The 15766-nt window shown below is 37.8% G+C and overlaps 1 protein-coding gene across 8 annotated transcripts in view; it reads right to left on the bottom strand.

Moving 5' to 3' along the window:
• The window catches only part of ATRX (ATRX chromatin remodeler), an 81524-nt gene that overhangs the window by 11172 nt on the left and 54586 nt on the right, over window positions 1-15766 (bottom strand). For all 8 annotated transcript variants that reach the window (XM_061361851.1, XM_061361848.1, XM_061361846.1 and 5 more), the window contains 9 exons: window positions 15301-15418; window positions 11728-11858; window positions 11345-11433; window positions 11017-11189; window positions 8603-8756; window positions 8219-8313; window positions 6060-6168; window positions 4822-4999; window positions 3541-3735 (listed from right to left, as the gene is read on the bottom strand). In XM_061361851.1, coding sequence (XP_061217835.1) covers window positions 3541-3735; window positions 4822-4999; window positions 6060-6168; window positions 8219-8313; window positions 8603-8756; window positions 11017-11189; window positions 11345-11433; window positions 11728-11858; window positions 15301-15418 — 1242 coding nt within the window. The remainder of the gene's footprint in view (window positions 1-3540; window positions 3736-4821; window positions 5000-6059; window positions 6169-8218; window positions 8314-8602; window positions 8757-11016; window positions 11190-11344; window positions 11434-11727; window positions 11859-15300; window positions 15419-15766) is intronic.

Raw genomic sequence — 15766 nt, forward strand, 5'->3', positions numbered from 1 at the left:
TTTGAGAATACCTGTTCAGAGCCTAGCTCTATCTCCACCATTAGTGCACATCTACGCTTTAAGTATATTTATGTCTTTTTACTGTGCATTTCAGACCAATGCTAAGGATTACAAAGGTAATCCCTTACTTTACTGTCTGCACAACAGTAAAATTACCCCATGATAACACTGTTCAACAGACTATGCTTTGAAGATGTAAAAAGAAGCCTGAAGACAAAGAGAGACAATTACACACAAAACCTGTAAAAGGCAAAACTAAAGCCTTCTTTTAGCCCAAATGCCTATTTTGCTTTGCTGGTAATTACATAGGAAGAGCTCAGTCTTTGTAAGCAAGGGATAGACAGCTCAGTGATGGAAGAGTAATACAGGTAAAGCTGGAGTGGCCTTTGTTTCCAGCCTAGAGCTGCAGAGATCAGGTTGGGTGTGCTGAACTTACCGTGAACAATGCACCAGAATATCATGCACCATCATGAAAAGAAAACTTTAATCCCCAAATGCTGTAAAATTAACCTGTTACAATAAAATGTTTTCATAAGCATATCAACAGTCTTTTTAGTAGACTATTTCTGTGAGTGTGTTAAATTCATTTAATTGTTAAAAAGTTTTATAAAGGTAAATCATGCATCTCTGCTAAAATTACACTGAAATAAGGATTAGTCAACTTTTTGGATCATTAACCTTAAGAATAACATCCACTGCACTATTTCCTACAGCTGATACTTGCTTTTGATTATTTATGTAGGATTTTAGGGAGTTGGATAGATCAGAAAAAGACAGAATAGGAAACAGAAGTTAAACTTACAATATTATAAATAGGGTATGAGCCAGAATTCAATTAAACAGATGACAGGAATCCAAGAAGGAGTCACTGCAACTACTGGGCTAGCTCAGGTTTTGTGTGCAGAGCAAGAATCTGATTGTAGATAAAATGAAAGTAAATTACCCCACTCAGCTGAACTGCACAGGGAAGACAAACACAGCCAAAAATAGGGACAATAAAGGCAGGGTCATCAAAACAGTAAACATAAGCACCAAAGGAAATGGAGCTCTCTGGTATCAATTCCTTTGTGACCATTTATTACCTTGGCACTAAGCACTGCCCATCCAGGCAAAGCAGGTCAATGCCCAACCAGCAGAGAAGTCACCCTGAATGTAATTATTCACTTGGCATCTCCCCTGGGCTGAACTACCCACGATTCATCCATGGTAACTCACCACTCGTGTGTATTTGATGGCCTTGCAGGACACACTCTGCTCCTGCCTCAGACTCCCTGCCCAAAGCCCAGATCACAATCAATACCTGACATGGTGACACCTGATTTTTATTAACACTCCTAGAAACACTTCCCCCCCTAACATTTTAAAGAGGTTTTCACCACAACCACACCAATGACACATGAAACCACCAGCTACATTGCATGCCACAAGCTACCCTGCCAACCCATGCTGGGAGTTAGGTACATCCTCCACCACTTCACACCTCCAGCTCTCAACTCCAGCATGATTCTACACTACCAGGACTAATTCAGGGGGACAAAGAAAAGGAAAGAATATCTGGGGGTTAATGGCTGGCTTCCCATATTCCATGGGACTATTAGGAATGTAAAGCCCTGCTCTCAACAAATAAATACAGAAACTGCTAAAACAAGATTAATCTACAAGTTGATTTATAGTCTTTTCAACCAACAAATTAAAAAAGGGATTAGAAATTTGTACACTGTGTGTACAAAGACACACATCTTTAAATGGACAAAATTCCAGCCAATACTATTTGCTAAAGCCATGTAAAAACAAAGAGAATTCCAGTACAGAGATTTGATCTATTTACAGCCAGGGACTTGGCTTAAAAGCTTGCACTGACCTTAACTTACACAAACCTTACACTGATGGTTGGAAGGGAATTAATATAGAACCTAATATTTCAAACAATGATAATACAAGCTTGGAGTTTATAATCTTTCTCTTTTACACTATAGTTCAATCATTAATTGATTTATTATTGTAAAAGAAAACAAGTAACTCTCAAAACAGAATTACTGCATTGGACTGATCAATGCTTTGAGTGAACACGCTCAGCTGCTTCACAGGTTTTCAATCTGCTTTTGTTTTCTCCAAAATAAGCAGCAGTAAGAGCAAACGGTGATGCGTCCCCTAGGAGTTCATGGATCACAGACGTACATGGCATAAAAGAACTAAGAACATAAAAAAGATCAAATAAATACTATTCATTACAACCTAAAGGAAGATGTTTTAGGAAGGAAAAGAAAAAAGATCAATTTCCCCAAATAAAAATGTACAGCATAGTAAAAAAAGCAGAATCAATTTTTCTGTTATCTACAATTTCCTGCTTACAGTGAGAAACACTGCAATAAAAAGAGGCTTAGATATAGTCATTAAAGTTTGTTTTCAAGGCTTTAAAATGCATGTGCAACAGCTACTAACACTTAGAGGGCTAACACTTCCTAAATCCCCCCAGCAGCTGCACCGACGCTGTAGGTGGTCCAAGAGACTGTTTCAGAGAGTGGCTTAACTATTAAGAACGCCAATGTGATGCCTGACCACAATCTATTACATGGTATCACAGTCGTCTACAAACAGTCTAGAATGGAAAACATAACATTTTTCCTTGGAAATGAATAGATTTACAAACTGGAAACCCTCCCCACACACACTGTGTAACGACTTAAACACAGTAGTAACTTAGAAATTTAACCATTTAACTATGGACCACATATTTATGCGTTACTCTTTACTAGTTATTCACCCAGTAAAAGAAGCAAAGATAATTGCCCAACAGCTTAATGATGAATTAGTCTTTAGCACACCACATCCACAAGAATATATAAACTAGACAAAGTACAAAAGCATGGCCTCATCTTAAATACAAACTGACTTGGAAAAGAGTAATGAAGTTCCTGAACCAGTTATTATTTTCCCTGAAGTTTACTCCTGCCTGCCTGTAAAACTTACAGGTTTTACTTTTAAATTCAGTTAAGGAATTTCTCAGTTCCTGAAGAATCACAAAGGATAACGAACCACTACCCTGCTGCACAGTGGTTCATTATCCAGAGCAGTGACAATGAACCACTACTACACATGCCACATCCATTACAAATAAGAGTTCGGCAGGCCTCACTGAAAACAAACCACTGTGAACTTCAAAGTTCATTTAGCACCAACTCACTTAGATGTTAACTGAATCTTGGTTTCCACAGCTTCCTGCAGTAAAACTTCTATTCACTCAAACTGTGTGAAATAGTATTTGTTTGTTCCGATTTAAAACTGTCTTTTAACTGAGGATCTTTTTCTCACACAGTTAATTGCACTGAAGGAAAACTCATTATCCAGCTCGTTATACCATCCGTTGTATTTATTACATATTTTACTGTGTTTCCTGCTATTCGCCTCCATTCAAAGTGAAGAACACTGCTCTGAGGTGAAAACACAGCACTCTTCTTCAAAGATCAAATACCCCATGTCCTTAAACAGACGCAAGTTATTTTTGCAGCATGGAATTCCTAGTGATATGCATCAACTTACTTTTGGCAGCATTGGTGTAACTCTCTTCTTTTTCTTTTCTGAATTAGGATCATCTAGCAAATCTGGCTCAAAGGTGTACAGCTCTGTAAGCTCATTCATAGTAAAATGACGTTCCACTTGCTGCTGGTCGACAACCCGGAAAGACAATGACTGCTTTGTTACCTGACGATCATAGATCTTGTCTTCCATTGTTCCCTAAAAACCCAAAGACATATGTCATCTGACTGAGAAATGTATTTTTTCATTAGTGTTTTGAACAGATCTGGTTTTGCTTCAATTGCCCAAAGTAGGATTATGACAAAAAAAATGGCAATTTCCTCAGAATGTACCTTATTTTGCTGCTTTGAGCAGCCTGTATAAAGGAAAACAGATACCGTATCACTGGGGTGGAGAGGAGAAGGAAGAGAAGCAGTCAAGTCTAATTCATCACAGCTGCGTATGAGAAAATTAGATCCTTGATGAAAAAAGGAAAATGACTTTCTCTTTTTTTCCTAAAAAGATGATGACTGTGAGAAGTATGAGAACAGCACAGCCTGTTCTGAACATGGTAATTTAAAAAGGATCTCAACGGTTCAGAAGTGCACAAGTACAAAAATAGACTGAAGCCTGAAGGAAAAACCCATGTCTGACAGTAGTGTGTCACAAAAAGTAATCCATTTAAGTTGGCAAGTAAATAGTGACTTGATCAAGAGTTAAGTACTGGGAAAAGGTCTGCAGCTGACTCTGTAATAGCTGAAGAAATCGAGAAATCGAGGATGACACAAGGTACTTCCTAACAGAAATAATGGCATTATACTTTAAAAAAAATCAGAATCATTACACATCTTCAATTAGTGATAAGAGTGGGTGAAACAGGTTTTCAAATCGTGGCTGGATGCCTCTTTGTAACAAATCCTTTAGCTGCCTGTGTTTTCATTCCAGTTGGACTGTCAGGGGCTCACATCCTCTACAGTGATTTAGACTTTTTAGTGGTGTGCAAATGACAAAAGCTGAGAAGACTCTTCTGAGTCTGGATGTGTGAATCACTCCTAGAATTCCAGAAGCTGGGTTACACAAAAAGCCAGTGTGGGCTTAAGAGGAAATAATTTCTGTTGCAGTTTATTTTACCCATCTTTCCTTGAAGAGCTGTTTTCAGTGGTCATATACTGCTGTCAGCTTAGGGCTAGAAGATGACTGCTTCACCGTGGACTGCTACAGGCTTCAACCCAGGTCCAAGCAGTTACAGTTCACAAATCTGACTGCAGGACCAGAGTATCACAAAAACAGGAGTCAGAAACCTACCTGAGCCAAAAACCTGTACACGAACACAGGTTTGTTCTGCCCAAAGCGGTAAACCCTGAAAATACTCTGGATGTCATAGGATGGGTTCCAAGACGCATCAAAGATGATTACCCTGTTAGCAGCCACGAGATTAATTCCGAGGGAACCTGCTTTGGTGGATATAATAAACAAGCGGCCTCTGGAACAGAGAAAAGTTGCAAAATGTCAGTATTTTGGAAGCCAGTTATTGTTCCCATGTTGCTGTGTTACTGTGCAGTTGTTCATACACTGGAATAACTCAAAGACTTCGTTAAAACACTGCATTAAGCATAAAACAGATGCAGATTTTACAAGGACAACACTTCGAGCAAAATGTACACTCCCAGAGATGCAGATCAGGGCCTTTTGCAAACCAGCTCTTACTGGTGGGGAAGAAAAAAATGTTGGGTTTGCATTTTCAAACTCTAATAAAATTAGTTATATCAAATTAAAGCATAATTTTAAACAGGCATATCCCATGCTATTGAAGCTTTTTCCTGGCTAGCAAACTTTCAGGGTAACGCTGGAATGACACCGTCTCTTTGATGTATCTGTTTTTTTTGAACAAACTATTTAAGAGTATTAACACTGAATTATTTGTTTCATTTAACTTTTATTATTATTAACATTATAAATGACTGCAACATAGCTACGTATTTTAATTTTTAAATATATCTAGGAAGATGAAACTCCTTAACTTCATTAAACTTGCACAAATTTGTACCTATTTACCTATCCAAATCAGACTTGAAAGTCTCATATTGTATGAGCAGTGGATGGCTGGGAGACAATTCTGGAGACAGCTAAGAGAGTTATATGCTTCTGACTTGTTCAAGTGACTGCTGTCTCCTGGCCAGACCCCACAGGGCTCTGACCTTCCTTGCTCCTTGTATCTTTTTAGGTAATTGTAATAAAAAAGATTCTCTCTGATCCAAAGTGTTTAAAAGCTAAGTAAGAATGAAAACAGCATGGAATACTGAACAAGTATTGATCAGCAGAAATGGAAATAATCTCAGGAAACCAGAAACCTATTGTTGTTTATTCAAGTTCTGCACTGGACAACATTGTGACTTTTAGTCTCTAGCCTTAAGAGGTTATTACACTAATACAAATAGCAAAGAACTACAGAACAAGAGAGAAGTGAGAAAATTAAGCATATACATATATGCCTATATATATATATACACACACACACATATATCTCTCAGAAGAGATCTCACCTCACATTTGTTTCATCATTAAATTCCTCAGCCCATTTCTTTCTTGACTGAGCTGTAGTTGAACCATCTAAGCGATAATAATCAATGTTTCTGAACCATTTGCCTTCACCTACAGATTTAACAGTCAAACGATTAAAATGCTGATTGCATAAATAACCAGACTGATAATACCGGATATACACAACTCCAAACTAAAAGAACAAATATGGAACATAAAATGCACTTCTCTCTGGCATTTTAAAACAATGGAAGAAGACTCTAGGTTATTCAAGATAGAGAACATTTTTGGAGGATACAGGTGCTTGCCACAGGCATGCCTTGAAAATGATGTAATACAGCCTGCACAGCTGTATATAAATATACATAAGGTGACATATATATAAATATAAAACATGTAACATGACAGAAAATAATAGCAACAATATTTGTGATGACAATGATCATCCACAAGCCCTCAATAGCTTCTACAAACCCGAAACCAATGTTGTCTAAAATGACTCAAAAAAAGACTAAGATAGATGCTGTCAATATTAGGTTGCAACAAGTATCCAGCATTTATCCCTATTCGTTTCTTCTTCTGATATTACTCCTTACAAAAAGATCAACTGATATGAAATAAAACTCCTCAAAGCAGTTTTATACAGACTGGAATTTCAATATATGAATTTATGATCAAATTAATTTCCAAAATTAATTTTAAATTGAAGTATTTGAAAAGGCCTGAGCTTATGTGGGGTAGTTCCTCTTATTTTTCACTATCTCTAGTTGTAGATGCACATTTGCAAAGATATACCTTAACTTGAGCCGAAGTTCATTTCAAAATGTAACTATATGTACTCTTTAAGCATTATAGTACTAACTGTGCTTTTAAAATTGATCGGTGTAGTTTGACGTTACATGATTAGTCTAAGTAAGCCTCTCCCATACAAACAGCATTCAGAAGTAAATGCTGAAAAGGGCATTTCAAAAGGCAATGTCTGATCATTTGGGAACTGAAACTCAGAAAAATCTCTTTATTACCCTCTAAGTTATGGATACTTCTTGCCAGATGGGGAAAATATAATTACAGCTGATAGAGGACTTTATCCCTTCCCCAATTCACGTGTAACCTCTCATTTTCCTCAGCCATCAAAGTACAGAAACACAAACCCCACCATGCCATCTATTATAACAAAACAGCATTTTTTAGGAGATAGCACTGCTCAATATAATGAAGTTATGACAAAGAGACTGTTGAGTTGTATCAGGAAAGCCTCTGTGTGGTGAATCTTTCTATGATACACAGTCTAAGTGCTTAACAAAAGAACAACCACAGATAAAAAAAAAAACCTACCCCTTAAAACACTGTATCACACTAAAGGTACAAACTCCACAGAATACAGACAGCTCATAACATCTGAAGATGACAAATGTTCAGAAGCTAAGGAAGCAACAGACAGAAACAACAAATCTGTGACCGATAGTGGAGATCTTCACCAAATGATAGTGCTGGTATCACCAAGACACACTGCACTTACACAACTGTTCAACATGTTTACATGTAGATATTTGAAAGGAATTCAGATTCAAAGGAATTTTTCATTCAAGATGTACTGGGAACTGAAACTTTACATAAGGATGAACTGCAACATCAAGAGCTGTGCAAGGATCTCAGAGAGTGAAAAGAAAAAACATCCTATGCAGAGGACATGGCTCCCTAGTGAGAAATTCCTTGTCATTTGAGCATCACTAGGGTAATAATTTATGCAATACTTTGCTTCCTTTTGAAATACATAAAATAATCTACTGAAGAACACTTGAAGCCTAAATTCACATTTTGCATGTTTTACACCCTGTTTTAAAGCAGTCTGACTTTCTTTCATTAGCTCTCTCCCAGTAGGAAGGATCAGAATTTGCCATGCATCAGCATGTAACATCACAAAATGCCTTCTCTCCTTTCGAATGATGAGCATTTAATCTGCTTAGGCCATATTAGGCATGGATGATAAGAGAATGAAATCAAAAGTGAATCCATAATGGGACAGCAGAGACTACCTGCAGAGGAGACCAATAATCCTGGCCAACTTCAGGAATAGTACAGAGTACACAGTACTTCTGATGAAAACAATTATTTCAGATCTATTCCCTCTGGACTGAAGAAAGACTCGTGTGACACCCACCTTTATAAATGGGCTTCTCAGTTTTCTCTCTGTTGGCCAGCTCCAGAAAATCTTCTATCAAATCCAGAGATATTAGGGACTGGCTAAACACTAGGCTGAAAACAAACAGGGAAACACAAAATTGACCTCTGAGGTTATTTCAATTATTGCATTGCTTTATTTTTCTTCCCTCCTTATTCTCATACTACCTTTGAAACAGACAGCCTTTCCAGACACGGAGGAAGAGTTTTGTGGACTACACATATATGTATGGGAAAACTCACTGATAAAAATGAATGTAACATGCCATGTTTGCTTCAGAAAACTAAGCTTCAGCATTATGAAAACTGAATATAGACCAATGTCAGAGTAACACGTTTATAAGGTCATTAAAAACTGCCTTACACTTTGTCTCCAAGCTCCTCTGCCATTCGAAGAATTTCAAAGAGAAGCACCATCTTCCCAGAATGTTCCAACACTTCAGCATCCGCATCAGTGACAAAATCTTTGTACCAATCTGGCGCTGGGCTGCCAGGGTTGGAAGAGGATGTAGCTTTGCCTATAAAGAACAACATAAAAGTAATTTCAAAAGATAAAGGCATGGTCTCCATTTAAATGCTTTGCACGTCTGAACTATGTAGTTGTTTCCTCATTAACGAGTATGAAAAGAGTTAGGCAAAGAAAAAACAGCATTTGCACTATTAGCAACTACCAAATTAGCAGCTATCAACAGCACAAGAGTCACAAATCCCCTTTTTGTGTTGCAGGATATTAAGATAAATAGTTCTACCACCTCCATCTTTCCCCCCTAAGCATACTTATCAACAGCTTTGTTTCCAACAAATATGAATCTTTGAAAACCCATCCATAAATGTTGCAATCAGTGAAAAGCAGCTTAATTTTGTTAGGCACAGATTTTGGATCTTTTTTTTTCCTAAACTAATTTGAAAGACAACATTAGCATATAGGAAAAAAACAACCCTTAACCCTAAAATAAAACAACTCCTCCCTGCCTTTTATATTAACTCACAATAGAGGAAAACACCCAAATACATCGCACCATCATGGTCTGCCTTTCATGCAAAGTTCTGCTTGGTTGGATGGAACTTGGAGCAAGCTGCTCTAGTGGAAGGTGTCCCTGCCTATGGCAGGGGGCTGGGACTGGATGAGCTTTAAGGTCCCTTCCAACCCAAACCATTCCATGATTCTATGATTCTTACAGGAAGTTTCTTGTCTGCTCATCCACTAGCACAGTAATAAACCCTGTAAAACACATAACCTGTGAACAATCCCATTTTTAACATGTTACCGTAAGTTTATTTTGTTGATTTAACTCTCCACCAAGCAAAACAACCCTTCTGGGGTCTGGATCACCTCTCAACAGTGTCTGATGCAGACTATGGCAATCTTTAATGATAATCCCATTATGTTCATTCTGAATTCAACCAGGAGAAAGCATGCATTCAGCATTATAATCAGAAAGGCAGATGAGAAGCATGGTTTTCTTGATTTAAGTTACTTTATGGTATTTCTGTGATCTTCAATTTAACCTGCTTTCCATTAGAGTGATAAAAATTGGTTGAGTAGATTCATAATACTAACTTTTTTCACATAGAAACTTGGATCTGCTACTTAAACAGTAGAGGCGTTCTATCTCAAGAACAAATCATTTACATTTTCAGACTATGCACTGCAAATCAATCATGACACAACACTGAAGTTCATCTTCAAGACAGAACCAATGCTGACAGATCTCGCGTTTGAGCTTCCCTTCATACAAGCTTTTACAGAATATATTTTTCAGTAATAGAATGAAAAAAGAACAAATTAACTGAGTAAGAGACCTAGATGTGCTGTGGGAAAATCCTATACACACCACCCATCTATTTCTGTCTTCACCCCAAAACTTTGCAGAAGGGCCTCCAAGAGCTGCAGTGAGATAGAAAGTCTGCCCACAGACCTCAGCTGGTGCAGCACCAAACGTCTGCTTAGAAACTCTGTACCTACATTAAACTGAACAAGGCTGCATGAGAAGGGTGAACATAAAAGTGATCCAAAGTCATCCTGCCTATAATGCAAGTCTTTGCTCTAACATATTTAATCTGTATGGGTATGTATTTTACCACACACACAATGTGCGCGTATTGAATCCAGGACACACAAACTCTCACACTCTTCCTCTGACACATTTACAGTATGTTTGTCATTTGGATGGGGACCAACATAAAAACATTTCTCACCTTTAACTGTCCCCCTGGAATTATTTATTTAGGGAAAGTGAACAGACACACAAGAAATGATACAACCAGAAAACCTGCTCTATGATACTAGAGACAAACACTAGATAGTTACAGGAAAATCCAAAACTGAAATGTATGGATGTAAGTAGTTTAAATTCTTAAAAAGGTCGCACATTCCTGTTGCACTGTATCTGCTTGCTCAACATCCACTTCAAACTCCGGGTGCAACAACGAATGACATGCAGATTTCTTCATCTTTCTACCAGTCTTACACCAATATATTAAAAAGAGGTGAAAAGCAGCACAGTTCCTCTGTTCCCTTTGTATCATTTAGTACTTACAAATTCAAACAAATTAACTATGCAGCTTCCCTGACCCAAGACCCCTGAGATTTAAATTGATGCCCTTGTCACTCCAGGATAAGCATATAGCAGTAGTGGGAGCTGTACAGAGAGAAGCAGTTTGTGGAATCAAGGAATTTGCCATTTTGCAATGAAGCAGAATTCCAGAGAGCCCTCTCAAATCGCCTTTGCGAAATGAGGATGCCTTGTGTTTGAGTCCATTTTACATTATACTCACCTTCCTCTGATTTTATAACAGATGCAGGGTTGTTTCCAACTTCTTCGGCATTTCCTTCTCCACCTCCACGAGATCTTGAATTCCAGACTTTAATGACTTCAACATCATTATCACTGCCGCTTCCACTTGAGCTAGACTCTTTCTTCGGCTTTTTCCCCTTGGATTTTTTTTTCCTAGAAAGGTAACACTGTGCACCATTAGCCTGCCCAAATCGTACTGCTGGAGAACATATTCTAACAGACAGATAAAACTAAAAATTCATAGAAATCAATGAAGTTCTATTAGGGAAATAAACCCAACAAGCAACAACGAATAAAAACTCAATTACTTGGCATAATCATCAGAACTTAAGCTCATTGAAGTTTCGTCGGAATCTGAAGCGATGAAGTCATCCATACTGTCTTCATCAAAATAGCCCTCAAAAGAGAAAAAAACAGAAATTTTACTAAGTCTGCTTGTCCAGAAGCTTTTCTTAAACCTTTAGCCATCTGCTCATTCTTCACTTAAACAATGGTAACTTCTACAAAGAGTTGGCCTTGCAAAATGTTTCAAGAATGACAACATCCCAGAAACAAAAATATGACAAAACCAGCAGCAAAATCACCCCACAGCAACAAAGATTTCCATTAATTTGATGAAACTTTACCTAGCATTTGGCAAAGCTTATTTGGAAAGTTCTCAATAGAGCGTATTTTGATATATCTAATTTACCTTATTTTCTTTGCTAATATAGTCCAGCTGCAAACACCAAGGGTGAGTCCAGATTCTGCTCAACATCTGGAAATCCTGGAACAGTTTAGCTCCAGCCTTGCCTCTTCCACCTTCATTGCTACCACCTACACCTGACAATAAAGTTCAGGTTTTAGAATGAAACCTTGAAGCCAGTTCACCACATACTATTCCCCCTTTGAACAACCCGTTAGCGCAGTACTGCGTGTTCTTTCCAGATGCACATCGTATTGTAACGTCTCTTGTAAAAGAGGTCAAATTACTGAGTCACAGGCATTTTTTTCCTAGTTAAAGTTGTTAAAATTAGATTTTCCCCTTTTTCTTGATAATGAGAAACATGATTACATTTTTACATAAAAGCACATTTCTCCCCAGCACAGGAATGAATCCAAATCCTCTTAAAATGACAGTCGTGTCTATTTAGGTTTTACAAAAGCAGCCCAAGGTGGAAAACACAAAATACAATTTGCATTTAGGTTTCAATGAACTTGGCTTACTATTTTGAGCTACCTTTATTTTATGGCTGTAAAGCTGCAGTATTCTGTTGCAATAAAGAATCTAAAAAAAGCCCAGCCTATTTTTCCATTGTCTAGGCACGTATTAGTGCAAAGTAGTACAATTCTCAGAGAGTTACATTTCTGTTTTGTAGTCTCCATTTCTCATTAAGCAGCATGTTAACCTTCGGTTCTTGGAACAGATTTGTTTTCATATTTATCCTATGAATTTAAGGCATGTATAGCTGCAAGAAAATAGTATTTATTGCATCATAATCATCAAATGTCTACAGCAAAATAGGCACGAAGCTTACTCTGTGCATCCAGTAAATATCTATAGATTATAGGTATTTTAACAAGGCAAGTTCTTGCCATGCTTTAATCATACAGCAGCTTCAACTATCTTCCTGCTTGTGCTCTCCTAGGACTTGAGGAAATGGAATTGTAAGGGCAACAGAAACTGTGAGATTGAACTTCCCTAAACCTGAGCTAACATCACAAGAGATGCCTGCTGTCAACACATTTCAACTTAAGTCCTACAGACTTTTTAATTTTCTGTATTACAGACGTGAAAGAAAACATGCATCATTTTCATTCAAGGAAGGAAAAGCTTGGTAAAATTTCATTTTAAAATGTGCATTTTATTTTATGTCTGTTACAGTGCACAGAAAAAAAAGTAATGCTAAATATTTCCCCACAAGAAACAGCAAATCCCCTTCTTTATCTTCAGCAGTGAGACTCCCTTTCTTACTTAATGGAAATCTTCTTTTGAAGAGTAATACAAAGAATTAATGTGGACATCACCAACTAACAGAGATTTGCTCTGAAGACTTGAGCGATGGGGAGCTTAGACAGCTTTTCCCCTTCTAAAGAAGCCGTTTGTCTTTCCTTTCTCTTGTTTCCCTTCTTCTTTCTCATACTGTTTCTGGCATTGAGCTGACCAAACTGGCAGGACACTAACCCAAGATGAAGACAGAGAAAGCAGGTAACGCTTTCTCCTCCTTTAGGGAGTAAAGAAGCCCACAAAGGGCTGGTAAGTCATGAAACAGTACACTGCCTTCTGACAAATGCAAACTTAGTTAAACCTGAATTTGAGCCCTGAATCTAGGCAGATTAATTAAACTACCTGTTAAGCAGTGCATTTTCTTAGAGTTAGTTACACACAACGGTTAATAAATTAATGGCTCTGACATAGCAAATTTGAAGCTCACTGCAACAGGCTTTTCGCCAAAGCAAACCTTGCCTGTAACTTTAACAGACACTGAACTAAGGGCTCCTACTTCTTACCTGCTGCCTGCTTTATTAAGAAAGGAAGTGCTGAAAGCCATTGTATGTAAAGACTTCTGTGAAACCAGTTGTAAACACACAGCACAAGCTCTTACAATGATCAATGATCTGTAAAAGCTTTATATTGCCATCTGAAGGCATGGCACATCAACAAAGCCAGTGCTGGGGCAGCATGAGACTACAAAGCCAGCCCTGCTCTGTACTGGAGATAGGCCAAAGACAACCTACTGAACTACTGTACTGTTGTGATTAAAAAGTTCCTATAAAGAGCTACAAAGATTTAACCTAAATCATTTAAGATAATAGTCAAATAGCCAATGTTTATCATTTTTAAGCTACTAGGTTGTTTGGTTATTCTGTATTTGCTTCAGTAAAAACAAAGTTTACTACTTTAGAGTACAAGGGCAAAGGGGGCAGTTGGCATTTAGGCATCCAATTATTACTGGCATTCTTCCCTGGTCCCAACACTCTTTACTTCTATAACTTAACCGAAGAGACACTATCAACAACAGAAGTGTGGAAATGAAGTCTAGCTGGCAGTTCATGTAGATCACAAACTGCACTGTCCAGAAACTGAAGTCATTAAGAGAACATAGTGAATTGCATACTGCTATAAATCATAGCTTAATTTGAAATACAATTAATCTTTCTTGTAATTAAACTTGGAAGAGTAATCAGAACAGGTTAAACCCCCAAATCCTTCAGCACTAGACAGACATTTTCTAACAGGTGACTCAGCAAGTGCAAGAAAAATACAGTAAACTGGTACAACAGACTACATAGTAAATCACTGCAAAAAGTGAATACATGCTCCAAGCTTTAGAAAAAATCCTACCAGTAGTGCCTTAAATATTCTTGACTATGGAATTCAACCCCACATCATTAAGTCAATTATTATAAATGGTATTTAAAGCAATCTGAATTGCTTCAGAGCCCAAAAACTGCTGCTGCTGCTGAGGAAACTGGCTGTCTGAAGCACAGTGGTACAGAAACCCTTGAGATTTCCATTCTAATAGTCTATGTGATGCATACACGTGTATCATTTAGAAGCACTGATATAATACTTTGACATACTAAAGTTATGAGCCGCAGTGGCTTATCAATAATAGAGGTGAGCAGCACACCAGCCCACAGTAACATGTTTTGGGTTTATGGGTTTTCTTCTTACACACCTTTTCAATTAAACAAATTTACAATGTATTGGGAAGATGCAAATCCCCCAGGACAGACCAGTCAAGACACCACTGAGAGCTGATGAAAAGCATGGACATTGTGAAAACCAGACTTGTGGGGTCTGAGAACAAACGAAGAGAGAGTTCCACAAAAGAGCCAGTATTTAACAAATCACAGCTTCAGCTAGCATGATGACTAAAGCAAACTGCAAGGCCTGGCAGTGGCTTACACCAGTGCATTCCAATTTTGCATTCTCTCCTTCCAGCCTTACAGTCAGCATCTTGTTTCTTGGAAGAGTAAGACATAAAATCAAATGCATTTTATGTTTAGAAAAGGAAGAAAAGAGATGAACCAAAACATGAAGGTGGGCTACTGTTAAGAGATGCAAATATTATTATTCCTTAAAAATATCTTTTCATCTGCAAACAAAGGTGTTGCTACAATTCAAGTCTCAGAGCGAAGGCGAATCTTACAGGAAGCAGAAAAATACATCTGAAGAGCAAATAATAGATACAAAAAACCCCAACCTACCAACTATGGCAAAAAGCCCCTTACTAAATGACCGTTGATCTTGTTACCTGAGGGAATTATAAGCACATACCTGTCAAATGATCCAAATAGTATTGGTAGAGTTTGCACTGAATAGGTGTCATCCGAACTTCTAGAACATACTCGTATTTTGGTGGGAGGAACTTCGTTAATGCTGTGTAATCTTTCCTCTGTAATTTACGAACAGTACTTTAGTCACATAAACGCCAAAGCACCATGCTTAAGTTACAATGATTCAGATGCTTTCCAACCACAAAGGGAAATAAATAGCCCACTAAATACAATTCAATTCCAGGCACTACCTGCAGAAGCCCATCCTACCTAGTAAATGTAGTTGTTTGGTTAAAAGTAAATCACCTGATAACCTCATGTCCCAGTTCCAAGTCCTTGCAGAGTTGACTGCAACTTCAGTAGCTGCTCTGGTAACTACTTTTGTGGGGTTTTTAAAAGTACTAAAACCTTTGTTTGTGAAAGCGGGTAAGTCAAGCAGCGAATATCAATGTCTATCACAGATGAAC

Source organism: Neopsephotus bourkii, unplaced genomic scaffold (assembly GCF_033783945.1).
Source record: "Neopsephotus bourkii isolate Nb327-2 ecotype Australia unplaced genomic scaffold, CSIRO-AGI_Nbou_v1 NB_1067, whole genome shotgun sequence".
NCBI classification, from domain to species: Eukaryota; Metazoa; Chordata; class Aves; order Psittaciformes; family Psittacidae; genus Neopsephotus; species Neopsephotus bourkii.